General features: G+C 44.1%; 1 protein-coding gene across 6 annotated transcripts in view; it reads left to right on the forward strand.

Annotated features, from left to right (window-relative positions):
- Window positions 1–22,883, forward strand: part of LOC137431582 (lethal(2) giant larvae protein homolog 1) — a 198,180-nt gene that overhangs the window by 73,728 nt on the left and 101,569 nt on the right. For all 6 annotated transcript variants that reach the window (XR_010985311.2, XR_010985312.2, XM_068123071.2 and 3 more), the window contains 2 exons: window positions 10,165–10,262; window positions 13,319–13,400. Coding sequence is in view for 4 of the 6 variants with exons in the window: in XM_068123071.2 (XP_067979172.2) it covers window positions 10,165–10,262; window positions 13,319–13,400 (180 nt within the window). In the remaining 2 variants the exon portion in view is untranslated. The remainder of the gene's footprint in view (window positions 1–10,164; window positions 10,263–13,318; window positions 13,401–22,883) is intronic.

The raw sequence follows: 22,883 nt of genomic DNA on the forward strand, positions 1-22,883 counted from the left end.
TTCAAGAATGTGGTGGCGACATGCCAAATACAGAAGACCTCGACCCAGAAGCTGTTTCTATGATGATGCAGGCTCCGTTATTGTGACCGGTGTTTGAGCTTGTGGTGTCAAAACACGTTGCTTGGACATTTTCTTGCAAGCTCCAATCTCCAAGTACTTGAAACACCGTGAGCTTGAGCTTCTCCTGTGCCAGATGGAAGCTTGGGCACTGGCAAGCGCTTCGTTTCTCCTTGAGCAGACACCAGCACAGGGAGGCGATCAACATTCTTGTTTCCAGTTAAATCGGGAATAAGTTTGCTATCCCAGTGCACTATCAAAGGTGCATTAGGAGAGAAGTTCTTCAGGATTTCTTCTGCCAACTGCTTTGTGTTTCAGCCTGCTGCGCCTAATGCTAGAACGATTCAAGGCAAGCTCTTGAATACTGTACCCAAGGCTTTTGGCAGCTTCACCGACAATCAGCATGGCAGCCGATCTGAAACTTTTGTACTGTCGAGACTTGCTGACAGTCCAGCTGTTATGATGGCCTTTCACCATCATATTGGCGGCGATGGAGTAGCTTCATCCTCACGATCAGAGGCAGTTGGTTGAACTGCTGCTTTCCTCTATAATTGCCAGGGCCTCTGCTTGTTCAGCTGCTTTTTCTGCTGCTAGGTGTCGCTTTCTCTGTTTCTCCAAAGTTGCTTGACAGTTTTTTTGCTTTTGCAACAGGACCCCATCAACTTTATCCATACATCCAATGGCGTCCCTTTTCCCGCTGCGCCATGAGGAACTGCTTATCTTCAATCGTCGTTATGCTCAGGGCTTGTGCATGCGCAATGTCAAATAAGTCATCAAAACAGTCTTTGAAATCTTCCTCATTCTTTACCTGAGTGGCTGTCTTCCATGAAGCATGCTTCTTCAGACACTGCCATCGGAGAAACAGGGATTCCAGCTTCTTGATCGAGTCTTGCTTGTCAAACTGGAATATTCACCTTTTGCCAAAATGTGAGGATTTTCTCAATTGTTAGTGTTGCTGCCCATCTGACAGGATGCTTGTTTTCACAGTGGAGAAACAGGAAGTATCCCAGAGCTTGTCTGTTGGATGGAAGTTTAGACCCTCTGATGTCCTTAATGTACAAATCTAGAAGGTACACTTTCACGTGACTTCTAGTAGCAACTGCCATCATTTGATGCCACAAAATAATCTGTGGAAGAAAGAAGTAGTGTTTGAACAAGACAAATAAGAAAGATGTGAACGAAAAGCTGTTGCACTGGGTAATGTTGCACTATCCATGTATGTCATATACTCATCAAAACTTGGTATGGTAAAAGCATAATTCAACAAATAAAAACCCTAATACATCAAATAATCTGTCAAGCATATGTTTTGTTATTTGACATCCATGAATAGTGCAACATTACTGTTGCACTGTACAGCTCCCCGCTATACATGTATTATACACGTACATGGTAAAACTTCCAAGGCCTTGAGGACCTCTAAATATTGATATTTTTCAAAAATATTTTACACAGTGTTTTTGTGGCAAATGGAACCTTTTGACAGGGTCAGACCTTAAACTTTTCAAAGTCAAAAAATAAGGACCACCCTATCACTCATGTTTCCAGATTTACTTGCTGTTAATTATTAAATGTGGGCATGAATATCCACAAAACACTAATTTTTAAATCAAAGGTCATTAGAACTAAGAAAATTCTTACTACCAGAATTGAATTGAATAAAGAAGCTGATAACAGAAAACAGATGCACTTTTGCGGTTACTCCCGTTACATCATCCAAACAGGTATGCTATATCACTTTTTCATATTCAAAATGACAAGGGATCTTCAAATAGATGTGTATCTCAGAAAATTTGACCATCATACAGTCTGGAAATATGTAAGAATTTGAAATACCTCTCATCTAATCACTACCAATGTAGGTCCAAACTTTGCTGGATTTTTAAAGCTTTTTTCAGTCAAAACTAGTTTTCAATTCGCATGCCAATTTCTCAAAAAACTCGTACAGAAATGACTATTCCTTGTCTGTTTCACCTACCTGAATGTATAAATCAGTAAAAAAAATTAATGTAGTCTTAAGAAAAATCACATTCTAATTTTCAATGCCATGTCCATCAACCTCTGGAATATATTTATCTATATATATATAAAACACAGTGTGTGTGTGTGTGTGTGTGTGTGTGTGTGTGTGTGTGTGTGTGTGTGTGTGTGTGTGTGTGTGTGTGTGTGTGTGTGTGTGTGTGTGTGTGTGTGTGTGTGTGTGTGTGTGTGTGTGTGTGTGTGTGTGTGTGTGTGTAATGTTACCGATAGACTCCTAAACGGAGAGGCTTACGTGCTTGATATTTGACATAGACATGGCCATTGAGCGTACGACGAACATGGCCAAACTCAAAATATTTGACGATCCATATTTTTTATTCATATTTACCTCAGCGCATTTCAGCGCACGGAATCAACGGAATCAGAGCAGGTGGGCGCTGATTCGCTCAGAGCGATCACGTGATGACGCTATGAACGCTATGACGCTATGAACGATATGACGCTATGAACGATATGACGCTATGAAAAAAAAAATCGCTATGACGCTATGACCGCTATGACGCTATGAAAAAAGAAAATCGCTATGACGCTATGAAACGCTATGACGCTATGAACAATATGACGCTATGAACGATATGACGCTATGAACGCTATGGACGCTATGACGCTATGAAAAAAAAATCGCTATGACGCTATGAACGCTATGACGCTATGACGCTATGAAAAAAAAAATCGCTCGCTTTGCCAAGGGGCTCGCTCGCCCCCCAACCCCCCCGTTCCCCTCCCCTCCCCCGCCCGGCCATGCCGGGTACTTCTGCTAGTATATATATAAAACACAGTTTGTTTGTGTGTTACCTATAGACTCCTAAACGGAGAGGCTCACGTACTTGATATTTGGCATAGACATGGCCATTGAGCCTGGGAAGGACATGGCCTACCTAAAAATATTTGACAAGATCCATATTTTTTATTCATATTTACCTCAGCGCATTTCAGCAAGGAACATTTACACAGAATCTCAGCCTGTGCCAGAGCAGCTCGCTGATTCGCTCGGAGTGATCACGTGATGTTCCATCCTCGCCGCCAGACCACTGAACTGAAAATATATCGAATGAACCATTGCCATTCACACCACACAGGTGGAGATGCAGCTACTGGGCGTCATCTTGGTTGGCACTCGATGCTGGGCGATGGTGATTTCCGTCATGCGTTTGCACGTAATTCAGAGCGAAAAGCAATTGCGTTTTTTCACCTTTTGTGCGATCGTGTTTTTGTGTCGATTTTTGTCGATTTTGTGCGATATGAATTAAACGTCTTTGAAACAGCTGTGAAACGTCTTTCCACAACCCTTCCGTAACCGATTGGAGCAGTTTATTGCCGCACAAAATGGCATTTTAACAGTTGTCTGGCTTTTAAAATCTGGGACACGTTCAAAACAAACGAGATCCGCGAAGCGAGTCGGTCGAGTCTTGCTAACCAAGATGGCGACACGGCGGCTACACTTTTCACGGAGTATGAGCGTTCTATATATTTTCAATTCAGTGCGCCAGACTCACTCACGTACTTGATTTTTGGCATAGACATGGCCATTGGGCCTGGGAAGGACATGGCCTACCTAAAAATGACCTCCGATGACGAGATCCAAATTTTTTATTCATATTTAACTTAGCGCATTTCAGCAAGAAACATTATACACTGAATCTCAACTTGTGCTGCAACGTCATTGTTGACTGGCCCTCCCCTTCCCCCCCCCCCCACCTCCCCTTCCCCCCCCCCCCCACCTCCCCTTCCCCCTCCTCCCTCCCCCTCCCCTCCTTCTCCCTCCCCTCCCCTCCCCCTTCTCCCTTCCCCTTCCCCCCTCCCCTTCCGCCTCCCTCCTCCCCTTACCCCCAAGATGGTCTACACTACACTTGGTAGGAATCAGATTTAGAAACATGAAAACAATATGACAACCAAAATGTTTATTACATTTTTTAATAATAATCTTGTTGGATCCACGAACACATATTAATTACAATAAAATAATTCACAACATCTCAATAAACCATTTTAAACACACAACCTTGCACTCCCACTATCAACTATACTTGTACATCAAGCATCTTTGTACATATCAGGGTACATTTGTATCTGTAACAATGCGCTAATATGTAGCACACCACACATCTTTCTAAAACTAGCACATCATGTCATCTTGAGTATATATGTCTAGTACTCGAGAGGATCAAGGCCAGGATCCACAAGCCCTATATCATTGTCATCATTGGTGTCATCCTCTTCTTCACCATTCATCATGGCATCTTCCTCGTGTTTCGTCATTGGGTTATGGCACTCATCTATTGAACCCTCACAATGACGGTAGGTTGTGCAGGACAGGCCTGCCCCGAAGCAGCTGCAGTTCGCTTGTGCGCAAGTATTTCCTGTGGCTTTGCACTGACAGCTTATGACTTTCATTAACTCAGGAGGTGCTGGTGGTCCCTTGGTGATTACTGGAGACGGTATGCTGTTGAGAATCTCCCAACCGAAGTTAGTTATACAGAGCGAAGGGGCGTTCTGCTTGTCTGCTGCTTTCCATAGTATCGTTTGATGGTGCGATCTGAGCATATGAAGGAGCAAGTTTTTATCTGTAGGAGGGAGGGATTTCACTAGGGGTGGCTTACCCTTATTCTTTGTGTAGATGGCATGTCGGGCGGCATTCATGCTGGTGCATTTTGGCTGACCATATAGTACAGCGAAGAACTCTTGACCTGTTTTCAGCAGGTCTTCATGTGTAGCGGTCTCCTCTCCGATGACAGAGTAGAGCCCTGGAAAGTCTCCTTCTTGGAGTTTGCTGAGGGCGGTGATCTTTCCCTTGTTGAATGGATACGACACTGTGTCACACCCTGTCACCGCATGCATTCCAAGGAGCTGGAGGCTCTTATCTCCGAGAGCAGTTGCAATTTGGTTGATGTGCAACACACTCCCGTCCCACTTCTCCATCTGCACCAAAGCAGTGATCCCCAGCTTCCAAACCCAGAATATCAGAATGATGAAAACGTCTGTGTCATCACTGATTATGCGAATCGCCCTTTTCCCTTCATGAACAGCCTGAAGCATGTAGCTGACCATCAACACATCTGCCTCATCATGGCTGAACGGTCCTTCCTCCTCTCCAACCATCAGAACATCCACGCCCAGTGTGTATGTGCAAAGTAGACGTGAGAGAAGTCTTTTGTTAGCCTTGCTATTAAGGATGACTTCTCGCTTAGGAAGAGGAGACGTGAGTGTGAGGTTGTAAGTACCAGCACCAGCACCACCAGCACGGCGTGACCTTTCATAATCCTTAGCCGACATATTGCCATAGCGGTCAAATATCACTTTCGTTGGGATTCTACTGTAGGGCTGCAGTCTGGTCCCCATGCTTGTAGCTACTGTAGATACTGTACCACCACAGGGCCAGACGATGTGATACAGTAGCTGTCCTGCATCAACAATCACTTCTTCTGGGGGACTTGGCTCGGTTGACAGGATCGCAAGTTTTTTCACAAGGTTGGCCTTATTCCCTTTGCGGTTAAGACCATAATTTGAGCCTTCCATTGCCTCTGCCATATGGGAAAACCTATAGGTAGATACCAAAATCAACCTTCTAGCGTGATTCTATCGAAAGTTATGGCCGATTAGCTATTTCGCCAAATCAAAACAGCAGCCATCTTGGATTATGTTTGTCTAGCAACATCAAAAACTTTTTTTGACACTTTCATTGCATCCGCCATGTGTGAAAACCTATGTGTAGGTACCAAAATCATCCTTCTAGCTTGATTCTATCAAAAGTTATGGCCGATTAGCTATTTCGCCAAATCAAAACAGTGGCCATCTTGGATTATGTTTGTCTAGCAACTTCAAAAACTTTTTTTGACACTTTCATTGCATCCGCCATGTGTGAAAACCTATGTGTAGGTACCAAAATCATCCTTCTAGCTTGATTCTATCAAAAGTTATTGCTGATTTTCTATTTGAACCAAGGTTGGTGGTGGCCATCTTGGATTTATGCAAATTACGGAGGTTCCCCAAAGTTGCTGCATCGGCAAGAGGTGTTTCTGTCATATATACCCCCTAACCTTTACAAATCCACCAAAAAAACTTATAGTACCAACAATTTCCGGGTTCACATAGGGTTTATCATAGGTAGCAATTATTGGACTAATAAGGTCCCACAGTTGACAGTGCATGTCAGAGCAGAAACTCTACAACGAAGTCCAAGGAACTGTCCGTAGAATTCCGAGATAGAATTGTGAGGGGGCATAGATCTCGGGGAGGGTATAAAACAATTTATAGAGTGTTGAAAGTTCCCAAGAGCACAGTGAGCTCCATCATTGCGAAATGGAAACATTATGGAACTACTCAGAATCTTCTTGGAGCTGGCTGTCCAAGCAACCAAGCAAGAAGGACCTTGGTCAGTGAAGTGACGAAGAACCCGTTGGACACTCTGACAGAACTACATAGTTCCTTGGCTGAGATGGGAGAACCTGCCAGAAGAACAACAGTCTCTGCACTTCACAAATCTAGCCTTTATGGGAGTGTGTCCAGATGGAAGCCACTCCTGAGAAAAGGGCACATAACAGCACACCTAGAGTTTGCAAAAAGGAACATGTGAAAGACTGAGCATGAGGCAAACAATTATGTGGTCTGATGAGATGAAAATATAACTTTGGGTTGATTGCAAAGTGCTACGTCTGGTGGAAAAAGAGCAGAGCTCATCATCCATCCAACACTATCTCTACCGTGAAGCATGGTGGTGGCAGCATCATGCTATGGGGATGCTTTTCAGAGGCAGAGACTAGGAGACATGAAAGCATAGAGAGAACAATTGATGGAGCCAAATACATGTAAATCCTTGAGGAGAACCTGCTTCAGAGTGCAAAGGACCATAGACTGTGGCGAAGATTTATGTTCCAACAGGACAATGACCCGAAGCATACAGCCAAAGTAACACTGGAATGGTTTCAGACCAAAAATGTGAGAGTACATGAGTGACCCAGCCAAAGCCCATACTTGAATCCCATTGAGAATCTGTGGAAAGACTTGAGATTGCTGTTCACTGATGTTCCCCATCCAACTTGGCAGAGTTTGAGCAAATCAGCAAGGAAAAATGGGAGAAACTCTCCAAATCCAGATGTGCAAAGCTGATACAGATGTACACAAGACTCAAAGCTGTAATCCCTGCCAAAGGCACTTATACGAAGTATTGGCTCATGGGGCTGAATACAATACACAAATGTAAATTAGATGTTTCTGTGTTTCATTTTCAATAAATTTGTAAAAACTTCTAAAAGCATGTTTTCATTTTGTCATTATGGGGTATTTTGTGTGATCGGTGACAAAAAGATTTTTTAAATATACCATTTTATAATCGGGCTGTAACAACGAAATGTGAAAAAGTCAAGGGGTGTGAAGACTTTCTGAAGGAACTGTGTGGCGTAAATGTTTTGCTGATCAGTGAGGCTGATTCAGGTTAAGTAAAAATGAACTTTTATTTAGAATCTAAAATAAAATGAAATTCTAACACACAAGGACTGGGATGCCAGGATGTTTAAAAATTATGGAATTTCAACTCAGCGTTACCTTTGCAAGATAATGTGGAATACGGTATCTTTCTTCAAGCTATAACTCCGAGTAGTTGATCCCGGAAATGACTCGCTTTGGCAACCACACAAGATTGAAACAAAAGAAACGGGTTGTTTTCGATAAAATAACATGACGATTCTGGCAAAAGAGTGAGCTAACCTTTTGGAGTTTTATTTGTAAGCATTTTTCATGAAACTAATTATGTGCATTTATGTTTGTAAAATTTTAACATTTTCCCTTATGAATCACAAACTGCCGGAACCGATCCACATTTTTCCATTGAAACATTGTCCCGACATTCATGGATTCAACATTCATGGCATTTTTCCTGGAATGCACCTCCGCGAATGTTGGGGTCTGATAGTGCAGTATATTCTTGAACACTGTGTGGGTATCGTGTTCGATGAGCTGTCTAGTTAAGTCTGTCTCTGATGTGTGTTCCCATTCCATCCTCTCCCTCTTCTCCAATGCCATAACAACTGACTGCTCTTGAAACAAGGCTGAATGTATTTAAGGTGCTTGCCTCCATAGCTTGTGGCCTTAAATTATCAAATCTCCTTCTAAACTTTTCTCCCTGATCCTCACTGCATTCTGAACTGGATTACATTTTATTTTCCACTCAAGAGTGTATATATATAATCCTGGCCAGCCTTGATCTTGCCTTGTTGTGACAGCCCCATATGCAATCAGCACCCATGCTCTCAAACCATGCTCTACCGCTCTTGCTTATCCTTTGTCTGCTCTCTTCATCCTGTCCTTCACATTTGGCCAACTCTCCTGTACTTGGAATACAGCCAATATCACTCCTAGTCACAAGAATGGTGCAACCACAGATATTCTCCACTGCAGGTTGGTTGGCTTGCTTCTGATTATAGAGATATTTGAGAGATTGAACTTCTTCAAATGAACTTCTTCATTTCTCAAATGGCCTGATTTTTGGCCTGGCCTCAATCAATTGACATGAGAGAGCAGCAGCAGTAAATGTAGTTGAATGGCCATAATCTCAAGCGAGAGTTTTTGTCGGAGTGCTTGAACATATCCCTGGTATTTGAGGCCCACCTTTTCTTGCCAAGTTTTCTGCAGTCAGGTAATGCGGTAGCTTTCAATGGAATTCTCTAAACTCTTCTCCCAATAGAGGTTGGAGTGTTGCAATTCCTAGTACACATTATTTTATGACCTCTCCAACGCTCTTGCAAAACTTATTCTACCAGGTTATTCTGCAATTGTATTGTACAATTTGAAATGCCATGACAAGCCGGCAGCAACAGCTTATGCTGACCTAGAATGGATCCGATTTTGTTACAGTATTTTTCATGCCAGGTAAATCTCGCATTCTCACGCTTTCTCTTCAGAAGGATCATCAAAGACCCTTGGTTATGCTATGCAATCGATCACTGGAAGAAGTTTAATCACTTGAATATCTGGGTCAAATAATCGGCCAGACTACATATCAAAGCCAGACTCAGACTGGCATCCTTTGTCATGGCAAGTCTTCCTTTTTAAAACATTGGAGCTTCTCACAGCCAACAAGGAGTTTGTCTGTGGGGCAATGGAGTACAGACTCATGATGGTTCCATTTAGGATGGTGCTTCTGCCTCACACTTTTTTTTTTCTCCTGTGTGCTGTGGACTCAAGTTTTCAACATTGGTGTTTCCCACAAAGAAGCTGAAAAAGTGAGACCTACTGCTCTCTCACCACAGATAGGTTGTTCCCACCACCAACCTATCAATGAAGGTTGAACTATTTAGCTTTAGTCTCTGACCCTTGACATTTCAATTCTGATCATTAAACTGGTCCCTTCAATGTTTGAACTTTACCCAGGTATTGTAAAACTTTCCTCACCTTGCTTTTGCCCCTTTTTTGATCCTTTTGTTTTCTACTGGGTCTAAGGATTGTGGAGAAGCTGCAAGGCAAAGTGTGCTCACAGTGGACAACATCAGATAGGCAAAAACAGCCACTGAACTTGAGGGAAGTGACCACTTCCCAGAGCACTCAGGTACCAGCAACACGGTCTTTATATCACTATTTTCTCCACACTCGGTAGGGCAATTAAGGAGAATTTCCTCATCCTCCTGGATACCAACCTATGGGGTTTGTTTGTGCTCTATCCTTTAAATTCTGAGCACCAAGCACAGAAGCAACATGTACCAATGCTAAAGTCTTTAGTATGAATCGGCCAGAGTTGGAAACGAACCGCCAACCTCCCCAGACTCGGAACAGATGCTCTAACCATTAGGCCACCGAGTCTGGTACCCGAGGACCATTGATCTTGAATCCATTCTCTTTGATCTTTGACCCCTGTCTTTTGATCCAGTCCCTTGCTTTCTAAAACTCCCTACACCCACTTTTCCTTTTGCTCCAATCAATGTTCAAAGCATAGGCAGCACCTTGATTTGCTTGCTGGTAAACATGCCTTTATCAACACTGATAATGACCTTGCATTCTTATTAGTCTATGAACAAAAAAGTTTTTATTTTTAATTTGCCGTCTTTAAATGATCACGTTCCGTGCTTGTTTCCACAGACAGTGCAACATGGTTTCCCTCACCAGCCCAGTGCTTTGGCCTACGATCAAGTGCTACAGATCATGGCTATTGGAACCAAGAATGGGAGCATCACAATGTATCCTTGCTTCTTTGGGGAATGGTTTATAAATTTTCTTTTTGAGGAATATAAATGTTTCTTTGCACATGGTTTGCCATGGCCACCTTTTTGGAATTGTTTTGTATGTGTTTGCTTCAATGGAGATAGCAAGTGGCAACTTTATTCTGAGGCAGAGGTTGAGACTTTTCTTGGGTTAGTTATGCTGCAGATAAGGAGACTTTGTTTGATTGGTTTTATCTTTTGGTGTTGCTGTATTGAATTCTGCAAACTTGTGATAATGCATCACCTGCAAGAGCTCTTCAGAAATTTGTTGGTGTGAACATTTGTTTTTCAGGTGTAATTGTGCATTCATTCATTCATTACCTCCACCGAAAGTGGATGAGCGTTATGTTTTCACCCCTGTCTGTGATCAGAGTGTCGCAAAGTTATGCATGGATACGGACAAAATTTGGTAGACAGGTTGGGTGTGTGGCAAGAATGAAACAATTAGATTTAGGTGAAGATCTGGATCCGGATCCGAGAATTTTTGAGTGATTCTTCACCATTGACTGATCGGGCCAAAACAATATATAGCATGATGTCTCAAAAGTTTTGGACGAGTTGTGACAATTAGATGGATGAGTTTGTTAGGTGACAAGAACAAGCCGATTCAATTTTGGTTCCGGTCTAGATGCACATCCAGCCTATCTGTAGCATACAAAACGTAAACTGTTCAGTTGGGTGGAGGTACGCGCTCTACTGAGTGCAGTGCTACTTAATTTATGCATCTATGGGGTACATTAAAAAAGCTATCTGAATGAGATGCAACCATCCAATATGCAAATTCTAACTGGATTTTTTTTTTTTAATATAGAAGTACGTACCTGTATACATTTATTTATGCTTGCATATGTTTGTGTCTCGGCTGTCAGTATAGCCTAGAGGTAGGCACATTCACCTCTGAACTGTCTAGCCTGGGTTTGAATCCTGTCAGCTATGAACGGTCATCCCAGTGTTTCCCATGCAGGGTGATTCATCTCTGTGTGTCGTCCCTCGGATGGACGTTAACCATGTGTCCTGTCTGTCGACATGAGTTGCTGGATGTTAAAGACCCTATGGTGTTCTTCATGAAGAGTATGCGATTCGTTGCTGGCACAATGGCAAAATGCCAAATTCCTGCCCTAAGTACTTCTGGGAAGGCAATGGCAAACCATTCTAAAATGAGATTGAAGAACTATAACCCTTGCTCAGGAAACTACTTCGGCAGTACTGATCCTCTGTGAAGAGAAGACAGGGAGAGAGACAGACAGGGAGAGAGAGAGACAGACAGACAGGGAGAGAGAGAGAGACAGGGAGAGAGAGACAGACAGACAGGGAGAGAGAGACAGACAGACAGGGAGAGAGAGACAGACAGACAGGGAGAGAGAGACAGACAGACAGGGAGAGAGAGACAGACAGACAGGGAGAGAGAGACAGACAGACAGGGAGAGAGAGACAGACAGACAGGGAGAGAGAGACAGACAGACAGGGAGAGAGAGACAGACAGACAGGGAGAGAGAGACAGACAGACAGGGAGAGAGAGACAGACAGACAGGGAGAGAGAGACAGACAGACAGGGAGAGAGAGACAGACAGACAGGGAGAGAGAGACAGACAGACAGGGAGAGAGAGACAGACAGACAGGGAGAGAGAGACAGACAGACAGGGAGAGAGAGACAGACAGACAGGGAGAGAGAGACAGACAGACAGGGAGAGAGAGACAGACAGACAGGGAGAGAGAGACAGACAGACAGGGAGAGAGAGACAGACAGACAGGGAGAGAGAGACAGACAGACAGGGAGAGAGAGACAGACAGACAGGGAGAGAGAGACAGACAGACAGGGAGAGAGAGACAGACAGACAGGGAGAGAGAGACAGACAGACAGGGAGAGAGAGACAGACAGACAGGGAGAGAGAGACAGACAGACAGGGAGAGAGAGACAGACAGACAGGGAGAGAGAGACAGACAGACAGGGAGAGAGAGACAGACAGACAGGGAGAGAGAGACAGACAGACAGGGAGAGAGAGACAGACAGACAGGGAGAGAGAGACAGACAGACAGGGAGAGAGAGACAGACAGACAGGGAGAGAGAGACAGACAGACAGGGAGAGAGAGACAGACAGACAGGGAGAGAGAGACAGACAGACAGGGAGAGAGACAGACAGACAGGGAGAGAGACAGACAGACAGGGAAAGAGACAGACAGACAGACAGACAGACAGACAGAGAGAAAGAGATTGCCGCTGCAAATATTTGGCCTTGGTGGTGGGGTTGGGAGGGTGGCTGGCTCTGTTGTTATCCGGGCCAGTTAGAGTTGAGCTGCCAGAAACTTCTCCACCTTCACAGATGAAGAAGACAGAGTCAGGTAGTAGTTGGGTGTGACATTTGCATTCAGTACCTTGTAACTGAAAGTAGAGAGTGCCCTTATGGAACTTTATTGCTTTACATGTTGCAGTTAAACAAAAAAATCCTGGTTTGTATTTTGCTTTTATGCTCTTGCCTTCTCTTCTTTCTATCTTTGGATAAGATCTATGTGTCTTGAGAAGGGTTTCTTTTATCTGCTTAACAAATTATGAAGCATAATCAAATCTAATAACATTGCTGATATGTGTGTCATGATTCCTATGTTGGTTCCACTGTTAGATTAATTATTGATATTCTTCATGGATCGCTGTGTTTCTGCTACTCTAACAGTAGCAGCCTGGCTTTTGCTTCAGCAAAATGACATCAGCGATCCAATTTCTGGTGCTGACATTTGTTGAAGGAGTAATTTATGTTCACAGTATGACAGTGTGTGAGACCCACTCATCTTTGTGCAGTTCCATTGTCAGGGGTTGTTGTTCAAATGTGCCAAAAAGCTTCAGGCTTTTTTTTTACCCACTTGTAATCTTATTCCATTGCTCGCTCTTCATGTTGTGAAAGTCGTTTTGAGATCTGAGTTATTTTGGGAGTGGTATTGTGGAGAACAATATACGATTGTTTGAATGTGTGCTTTTCATCAATGGCAGAATACCCCACATGTGACTTTGAAGATTTACCTTAACTGGTGTTGTGCAGTTATGGAGCACCAGGTGTGGAGTTCAGCGCTCGGTACAAGGAAGTTGTCTCAATCATGCAGCTACATTTCCTACCTGGTCAGGTAATATATATATATATATATATATTTTTTGGTTGAGATTGAATTGAGTATGTTGTACATGATGAAGGCACATACTTTCTGAATTTTATCCCGTGCACACTAAACGAAAAGCAGGGTTAAGTAATTGGTTCATGTCCATCCGTCTGTCCTCAAGGGTCAGTTTATCATTGAGGAACAACTTAATTTAAACTGATTGTTATATTTTGAACACAAATCGGAACATTAATCGGAAAACAAGCTTCACATTTAACAGTACTTTGTCTTTGAATTTTTCCAGATCTGCATGTGCAGAGAGGAGTTGGATAATATTTTTACTCGTCTGCCTGCCGGGCGGTGAAACAAAATTGAAAATCATTCTAAACAGAAAACTTGGTTTTTAAGGATGCTATAAAGGACATAAACAATGGGCACGACAAACTAATGTAACTGTTAGTTATGGTGATGATGTAATCGGTAAGTTCCGGAATTAATTAATTTTTATGACTTTTTAAATCTTTTGTTTAAATTTAATTATATACTTTTTAAAAATTCAATTATATAATTTAATTACTTAATTATACACTGTAGAGCACAAATCACTTTATTTGCACTTCCAAGAACCTCTAGTTTTGCAACACTTGGACATGTTAAATGAGATTGTGTATAAGACTGCTTTAACAGTACTAAACTTCTGGATTTTTACTATCTTTAAAATCATTATTTAATTTGAACAGAAGTACAGACACCTGTACTTTCGAACAAATTCCCATTAAAATAAATGCAGTTAGATGTCTAAAATTAACAACACTTTAAGCTATTGTAAATCTTTGGACCTCAATCGTTCAACTATTGAGGGATAAGAGCAGTGAATTCCTTTTGGCACAGGTGGCAATGATTAAAAACCGTGCTCTAGTCACGTGGAGCAGTAAGTTTAATCCAGCCATACAATATTAACATAAATACACTCATTAATCCTCCCCGTTAATCCTCCTGACATTGCGAGCATAGTCATTCGTTCCCCGGCAGCATCAGTCAGTCAGTCGGCATTTTAGGTTTCCCACTTGGTGACTTTTTTTGTCCCCCATCGCACCGCGGAGCGAAAGGGGGACTATGGTTTTCCCCTCAGTCCGTGTGTCCGTCCGTGTTTGCATGCGTGCGTACGTCCGTGCGTGCGTAAGCAAAGGACCTAATTCTAATTTGGTGTGTGGGTGCAACCCACGTCAAAATCCAAGATGGCCGCCACCATGTATGTCTGACGCCATGTATGTCTGAACCTTGTGAGCGAAATATCTTGAAAAATAAGTGAAGTACCAACTTCTAATCTGGTGTGTGGGTGTATCTAGGCATAAGGAAGAACGCTATTGAAAATTGGGCCACCACGTCAAAATCCAAGATGGCCGCCGCCATGTATGTCTGAACCTTGTGAGCAGAATATTTTGAAAAACAAGCATTCTGAGTATTGCGCTGCAATACATGTCCCCTACCAAAGTTCAAAGTGCCATAACTTTGTCAAAAATGATCGAATATGCAAATTTATGCACGGTTGATGCTGGTTTTCAAACTTGATCTGAGGTATGCTGAGACACGTGTCACGCCTCGCCTCGTTGATAAGCCCGCAAGGTCGCTCCGTGGAGCGGCCTGCACGTATTGCACTGTGTGAATTATATAAATTATTACCAACTCACGGTCTGAGGTACTAGTGATTCAAGAGATATCCATTTTTTTATGGCACATTGGAGAAGCCAATGCGAGGTTTCTTCTTCCTCAGCTTATCACAACTCTGTCAAATGCGATGGAGTTAAAAAAGTCAGAATTTGACCAAATCTGTTTCATTCGTTTGTTAATATACCTCAGCTATTGACAAATCTTAAATTAGAATTTTATTTGAGGTTAAAATGACCGCGACAGGTCGTGTCCAACGATGCTTTCAGTCTGTACATGTGATAAATAATTAAATCCGCCCTCTTGATGCCTCTTCTTCTTCACGCAATAACAACCTCTAGCTTCCAGACCGTACATCCAATCATCTTGAAATTTTGCACACTTGTTACTCTTCATGACTTCTACTATAGTATGAAGTTTCACGTTGACCAATAAAGCGATTCAAGAGATATCCATTTTTAAAATATTTTCGTTTAATTAACGATATCTGCCAAACCACGTGAGCTATTGCAAATTCCAAAAGGACATTTTAGTAGACTGACATGCAGAACAGATCTGTGAAGCGCTACAATACATGTCCCCTACCAAAGTTCAAAGTGCCATAACTTTGTCAAAAATGATCGAATATGCAAATTTATGCACGGTTGATGCTGGTTTTCAAACTTGATCTGAGGTATGCTGAGACACGTGTGTCACGTCGCCTCGTTGATAAGCCCGCAAGGTCACTCCGTGGAGCGGCCTGCACGTATTGCACTGTGTGAATTATATAATTACCAACTCACGGTCTGAGGTACTAGCGATTCAAGAGATATCCATTTTTTTTTTTTCGTTTATTTAACGATATCTGCCAAACCACGTGCCCTATCGCAAATTCCAAAAGGACATTTTAGTAGACTGACATACTGACCAGATCTGTGAAGCTTCCCCTCCATTGGATCAAAAATGAGGGAGGGGCTTGGTTTTAAAAGTTCATGCTTAAAAACGTCATAACTCTGAAACCATGTGACGCATGACGTCATGCTCACTGACTTTTTTGTTCGTCATGGGTATGCGATTCTGCCTGCAAAGTTTGGCCTCGATCTGTTCAGCCGTTGCAGAGAAAAAGGGGTTTTCGTGTTTTCACGAAAAACAATATGGCGCCCGAACCACGTGACCTGTGACGTCATAATTACCATTAAAATATTCTACAGACCGAGTCCCTCCTATGGTGAAAATTTGATCTCAATCGGTCATATTATTGCAGAGAAAATCTTTTTTAAAGGAAATTAAAACTTAAAATGGCACTGAGTTAAGGATCATCAGAATTATCAGAATTCCCAAAGTTCAAAGTGCCATAACTTTGTCAAAAATGATCGAAACGTCGTGAAGTTCGAACTTGATCTGTAACTTATCATGAGGAAACGATGTGCCAAGTTTGAAATCATTAGCATTAAGCGTTTAGAAAAAAAGTCCGGAACAACTGTTCTTTGCGTGACGGACTGACTGACTGACGGACGGACGGACGGACGGACGGACTGACTGACTGACTGACGGACAGAGGGACGGCGTGCAAACCTATAGTCCCCTCCGGTGTACACCGGTAGGGGACTAATAAACGAACTACAAACTTCTAATCTGGTGTGTGGGTGTATCTACGCATAATAGTCCGTTTGACACCCAGATATGTTCTGTACTAAACCTTGTTCTCATGAGAAGTGTATTGTTTTTTGATGGTTTCATACTCGAATGGGTCTATAGAAAATATTTAGCTTGGTTGCCGGAGTGTCAACCTTGGGGAACTCCGATTAATTGGCATAAATCCAAGATGGCCGCTGCGGACGGAGGTGGAAAATAACTTTTCAACCAATCAACCTTCCGTCACGTGTGATACATTTTTTCCGTATAATTTCGATGTGAGGATTCGATTTCTGAGGTTAATTGTATGATTTGGGGTCAGATTCAGGGTCAAAGGTCAAGTTAAAGGTCATTTTCGGCCAAAAAATTATTAATATAATAATAATTGCATTTTCAGAACGAGGGTGGTCAAGTGCTTATTCATTAACGGCGATCACTCCCATTCATCATCAGAGCCGAATGCAAGATCAAGATGATCAGTTTCCTCATCATTTACCACATCTGCTTCTCCTTCCTCTTCCACTTCATCTTGGTCTTCGTCTCCTGTCGTGAAGGGGTTCAAGCAAGCGTCACTAGAAACACAAGCGCAGTACACAGTGCATGATATCTTTCCATGGTGACAGCTGCAACGTTCACTGCCGCACGCCTTCCCCACCGCCTTACAGCTGCACCGCACTACATCCATGAGATCTTGGGGTCCTGGGGGCTGATCAGAGGTTGCTGGTACTGGGGTGCCATCTTTGATTTCCCACCCATACTTCGTGATGTCAAGTTCAGGTGGAGCCTGCTGGTCAGCAGATTTGGCGAGTATAGTCTGCAGATGAGTGCGCAAGATGTGCAGGAAGAGATTTTGGTCTGTTGGTGGTAGCGACATGATCTTGAGCGGCTTTCCAACCTTCTTTGTGTACATATGGTACCTCGCCTCACTCATAGTGGTCCCCTGTTGCTGACCATATAGAGCACAGAAGAACGCCTGTCCTGCTTCCATGAGCTGTGCATGGGTGGCATCAAGCTCGCCCAAGGCTGAGTACAGGCCTGGGAAGTCGCCAGCTCTCAGGGTCTTCAGGGCCGACACTTTCCCCTTGCCGTACAGGTATGAGGTGGTATCTGAACCAGTAATGTAGTGCATTCCCAGGATCTGCAGGCACTTGGGGCCGAGTTGGGCACAGGTGGCGTTGATGTCCCAAACGGGTCCATCCCACTGCTCCATTTGCACTGTGGCCTGGATCTTGTTTCGGTACACCCAGTACACAAGCAGCACGAACACATCGGTGTCATCTGAGAGAATGCGGATCACTCGTGTGTCGGACTCGGCAGCCATGAGGAGGTACGAGATCATTGTTCTGTCCGCTTCGTCATGGTTGAACACACCATCGCTGGGGCTCTCCACGGTGACTCCTTCGCCGAAGCTGTAGGTACTAAGAACTTTCGACAGCTGCAACTTGTTGTGCTTATTCCTCATGATGGCGTCTCGACTGGGCAGCGGTGTATTGATGGTCAGGTCGTAATTGATGGAACCAAGGCCAGCACGTCGCATACGCTCATGGTCCTTCGCAGAAACGTTGTGATACTTGTCGAAGACTAAGACCTTCTTGCCAGCGAGAGAGGGCAATCTCGTCTTGATGGACTTAACTATGACCGACGCATCTCCTTTTGATGGCCACACAATGTGGTAGAGGAGTTGGCTCGCATCAACAATGGTGACATCAGGCGGCGGTGGTCGTCGTGTCTGTACGCAGAGTTTGTGAGCCAGCGGTGCTTTGCTACCTTTCCTCAAGCAGCCATACTCGTCGATGAGCGATGGGGGTATTGGACACAGCTCATATTGGAAGATGGGTGCTAGCTTCATCTGTCGCTGCTGTCCGACTGTCAGCAGCCTGAAGAAGATAGTCTCCAGGTCGAAGATCGTCTTGTCCCCCATTTTCACACCTTTCTTTATGTGTTCCATGGTCTTGATGGAACTAGAGACGGTTGCATGGAATCCGGTGGGGAGGGATGCCCGGAACTGTGCAGCCATTCTCTCGCCTATGTCCACTGATTCGGCAACATTCACCTCTGCTTCAGGGGGACCGAATCTACCATTGGCGATGTTGTAGAGGTGTGGCGACTGATTTTCCAATGGGTGAGACATTTTGGACAGCTCAAGCGAGATTCGACGTCTGTCATCTGCATCCATCTCCCTCCTCGTCTTGCCCTCCTCCTTGTGACGTGGTCCACTGCTTGTAGTACTTGCTCCAGCTTGGGCATTGCTCTCCTTGACTGGGGGATTGGGGTAGATGTGCGCCATGGTGTCTGAGAGGTAGGCGATGACGGGAAAAGAATCGATCCATTCCGCGACCATCTCTTGAAAAAGGGTTATACCCTTGAGGCCACCTTTGCCGATTCGAATGGCAGTTTGTTCACCAAACTGGTCAGAGCTCACGCCATTCCAGCTACCCTCCTGGTGACGGCACACGAAGGCACCTGACATGAGCTCCGTTTTGGCCACGGGTGGCAGCAGGTGGCGCATCTCGAAAACATGATGGGTGATGTAGCGGGCGTAGTGGTGGTGGCCAGCAACGAAGAAGTAGGGGAGCATAAGCTCGAGCGTGAGCTGCTGCAGCAGGAAATCTCCCTCCCTCTCGCTACGAAGCAGTTGATGGACGAGCAGAGTAGGCTTTATCAGATTATCGCCCCAGTGCCTGCCGGTTAGGTGTTGCCGACAGGTTTCAAGGTAGTCTCTTAAGTCCTGGAATGTTTTGGGACCAGTGGTGAGAAAATTGCTCAGAAGAGTAGTCGAAACCATCCGGAACGCTCGCATGGCCCGAACCCAAGACTTTCCGCTCATGATTCCTGTTAGCCCTCCAAACGCAGAGCTGATGAGAGGCTCAATACCCGACCCGCGCATGAGTTTGCCGATGCAGCCACAGAAGGACTGCACGGTGTGCATGATGCCAGGCCTGAGAATGACGTTATTGAAGCGATTGACGTCATTCCACTTGATTTGGCTGGCCACCACGAACAGCTGCAGATCGACGGAGACGTGGACATAGGACATCCCCATGTCAGCCAACGACTTCTTGAGGTACTCCAGCGAAGTTAGCACCGTGTCCGGATGAGCGGCTTTGGTGTCGATGAGAGGTCCGAATATGTAGGTACTCGCTGGCTTCTTTTGAGCTTGATCATTGCGCGCCTCCTGATTGTTGAACCCACCCCACTTCATTGCGTTCTCCTGTGTGTTGAGCGTGTTTAGCCACTTCATGTCCTTCTCCTGCGCAGTAGCTAGACTCACCTGCCGGGCACATACTTCTTGGTATGAGATGCCACAGGTGGCCTCTACAGCTGGTGGGTTCACCTTGGTCGGCCCGGTGTAGTGTTGCAGAGGAAGGCTGCCCGATGAGCTACTGCTGGTCTTTGACTGGGCGGCTTTCTTAGAGAGTCTGGGGATGATGAGGCTGCTCATCCCTGGCTTAGCGCGGCCATACTCTAGAATACCTGCGGGATGAGGTTGCTGGAATTCATGTGAGAGGACATGGGTAGTGCGTCGACCATTGGGTGTGACTACCTGGAGATCCAAGTTGTCAAACCACGCGAAGATGACGCCGACGGTTCTACACAACCCCATAAACTGGTGGAGGTCCTGTGCATTGTCACCTAGTAAACGGGCGGCCGATTTTCGGAATCTCAGGGCCTCATCGTACGAGGTCGTGAAGCCATGCTCATGAAGGAGTTTGAGAAGGTCGGAACTACCATGCCGGTGCAACAGTTTAACGGCCAGCCCTAATGTTGTCTGATTTCTGGTACTTGTAACGTGACTCTGAATTGACTGGCTCAAGCTCAGAGATTTCTTGGTCACCTTACCACCGGAGACCAGGTCCGAAACCAACTTCAACAAACTTGGGCTGGTCGCCTTGATTGTGTGGGCCTGTGTAAACTCTGATAGGTCGTAATTGGCACTGTTGTACCTGACCGACCGTGCCTCATGCTTGATCTGCCTCACCACGGAAGCAATGCTCCTCTCATCCATATCGTCATCCTTAACTATCTTGAGAGTTTTAGCAACGGAGTCACGGAAACCAACAATGGTAGCACAGCCATCTACCCGAACAACTATAACATCCTTACTCATGCAGTCAGTTACCTTGCTAAACATGTCACGTCGAGCGAGCTTGCCACCTAGATCCGAGTACAGGGAATGCAGTTCAACACTATTCCATAATCTGGACCTGTCTCGGCTCATGTACTCAATGACTTCCTTCAGAGCATTTTCATCTGCACTACCAGTTGGCAAATCAGCATATGTGGGAACTTTCGTAAAACTGTTTTAGCAGCGGACGTGGTACTTGCACTCAGCAGAAGGTAGATCAGAAACAAAAGCAAGGTGCAACTTGACCCTTCTAGCCACATCATCATTACGCTGCTCAGTAACATCAAGGAGCATATCTTTCATAGTTGGGAGTGGTTTACGTTCTGTGTCAAAACGTTCTTTGGTCATACACTTACGAACGCGGTCCCATCGTTCTGGGTGTCTATCATCAATGGGTAAACATTCCTCGCTACAGAACATACAATCACGTTTGTACTCAAACACACCTTTGTCAGCTACCTTAGTATGAGACCTTGTAGTTGTCCTTACACCCTCATCTTCAGCCTTTCTTTTCTGTGACTTTCTCACTCTCTCAATTTTCTCTTTTGATGTATAAGTACAGTAGCAACCTTTATGACAGGTTATGCTTGCCGCATCTCCACCAACATCAATAATGTTCTGTAGCGTAGCCTGCAGGTCTCCATCTCCACGAGATTTGGCGCACAAGATGAGCTTCCTGATCCCGTTTGCAGTGAATTTCGTTTCTTGTCCACCTCCGTGACACACCGGGAGAAGACACCTTGAGTCAGCCATATGCATACGTCTCTCTGAAAAGAAGAGCTGAGATTAGAATCAACGTATCGAGTTCATGAGTGGTGTGCAGTTGATGCAGGGGTCAAAAAGTTTGAACCCCCCAAATGTGCAAAAATGACCTCTAACTTGACCTTTGACCCTGAATTTGACCGCAAATCACACAATTGACCTCAGAAATCGAATCCTCACATCGAAATTATATGGAAAAAATGTATCACACGTGACGGAAGGTTGAATGGTTGAAAAGTTATTTTTCACCTCTGTCCGCAGCGGCCATCTTGGATTTATGCCAATTTATCGGAGTTCCCCAAGGTTGACACTCCGGCAACCAAGCTAAATCTTTTCTATAGACCCATTCGAGTATAAAACCATCAAAAAACAATACACTCCTCGCAACAACAAGGTACTCAACCTGGCAACCGGACTATAAGGAAGAACACTATTGAAAATTGGGTCGCTACGTCAAAATCCAAGATGGCCACCGCCGCATATTTCTGAACCTTGTGAGCGGAATATCTTGAAAAATAAGCGAAGTACCATCTTCTCATCTGGTGTGTGGGTGTATCTAGGCATAAGGAAGAACGCTATTGAAAATTGGGTCGCCACGTCAAAATCCAAGATGCCCGCCTTGCGTCCTCCACTTTGTCAATCACATCACTTCCCTGACGGGGGACCTAGGCGTAACGCTTATTTGCCTTGTTCATGGGATGTTAATTTTTATTTTTTTTAAAGCGATGAAGCCGCTTCAATATTTTATGTCCATCTGTCCGTCCGTCAAAAATGAAGAAGAACCTTTCGAACCCACTGGTTTTAATTTAACAACTTAACAATATTACAATTACCCTTAATAAGGGGTTATAAAGCGTAATTGTAATTCTAATGGGTTTTGTTTGTTTCTTGGCTTTGCTTAATTTCATATTAAACAAGCCAAACTGAACCTTTTAAAGTTTGGCATTTTTGCTGGTTGTTGTTTTATTTTATTTTTCCTTAATTAAATATCACTGGAGGTTTCTGTAGGTCGGGATAAATCTCATTAAATATAATTTCCTTTTAGATGTTGTTTTTTTCTAACTAGTTTTGGATCCAAACCACCTTTATTATTTTGGGTTTTCCTTTCACAAATACGTGACTTTTGAAATGACGTGACTTTTGAAATGACGTATGAATGCCAAACGAGGCCTTTTGTGCATTAGTTCTGTGTTTACAGTGATTTCGTTTTGCTTGTGCCGTTGCCAGCACGAAATCTAATTCAAATCGTCCTTTAAATGTAATTTTCAGCATTTAGATGAGAGAGTGGCAATTTCAAAATGGTTGCAAAATGGTTAACTATAATTGTTCTGTTCCTGAAT

The sequence above is a fragment of the Myxine glutinosa genome, chromosome 1, assembly GCF_964187855.1.
Source record: "Myxine glutinosa chromosome 1, kmMyxGlut1.1, whole genome shotgun sequence".
Classification (NCBI taxonomy): domain Eukaryota; kingdom Metazoa; phylum Chordata; class Myxini; order Myxiniformes; family Myxinidae; genus Myxine; species Myxine glutinosa.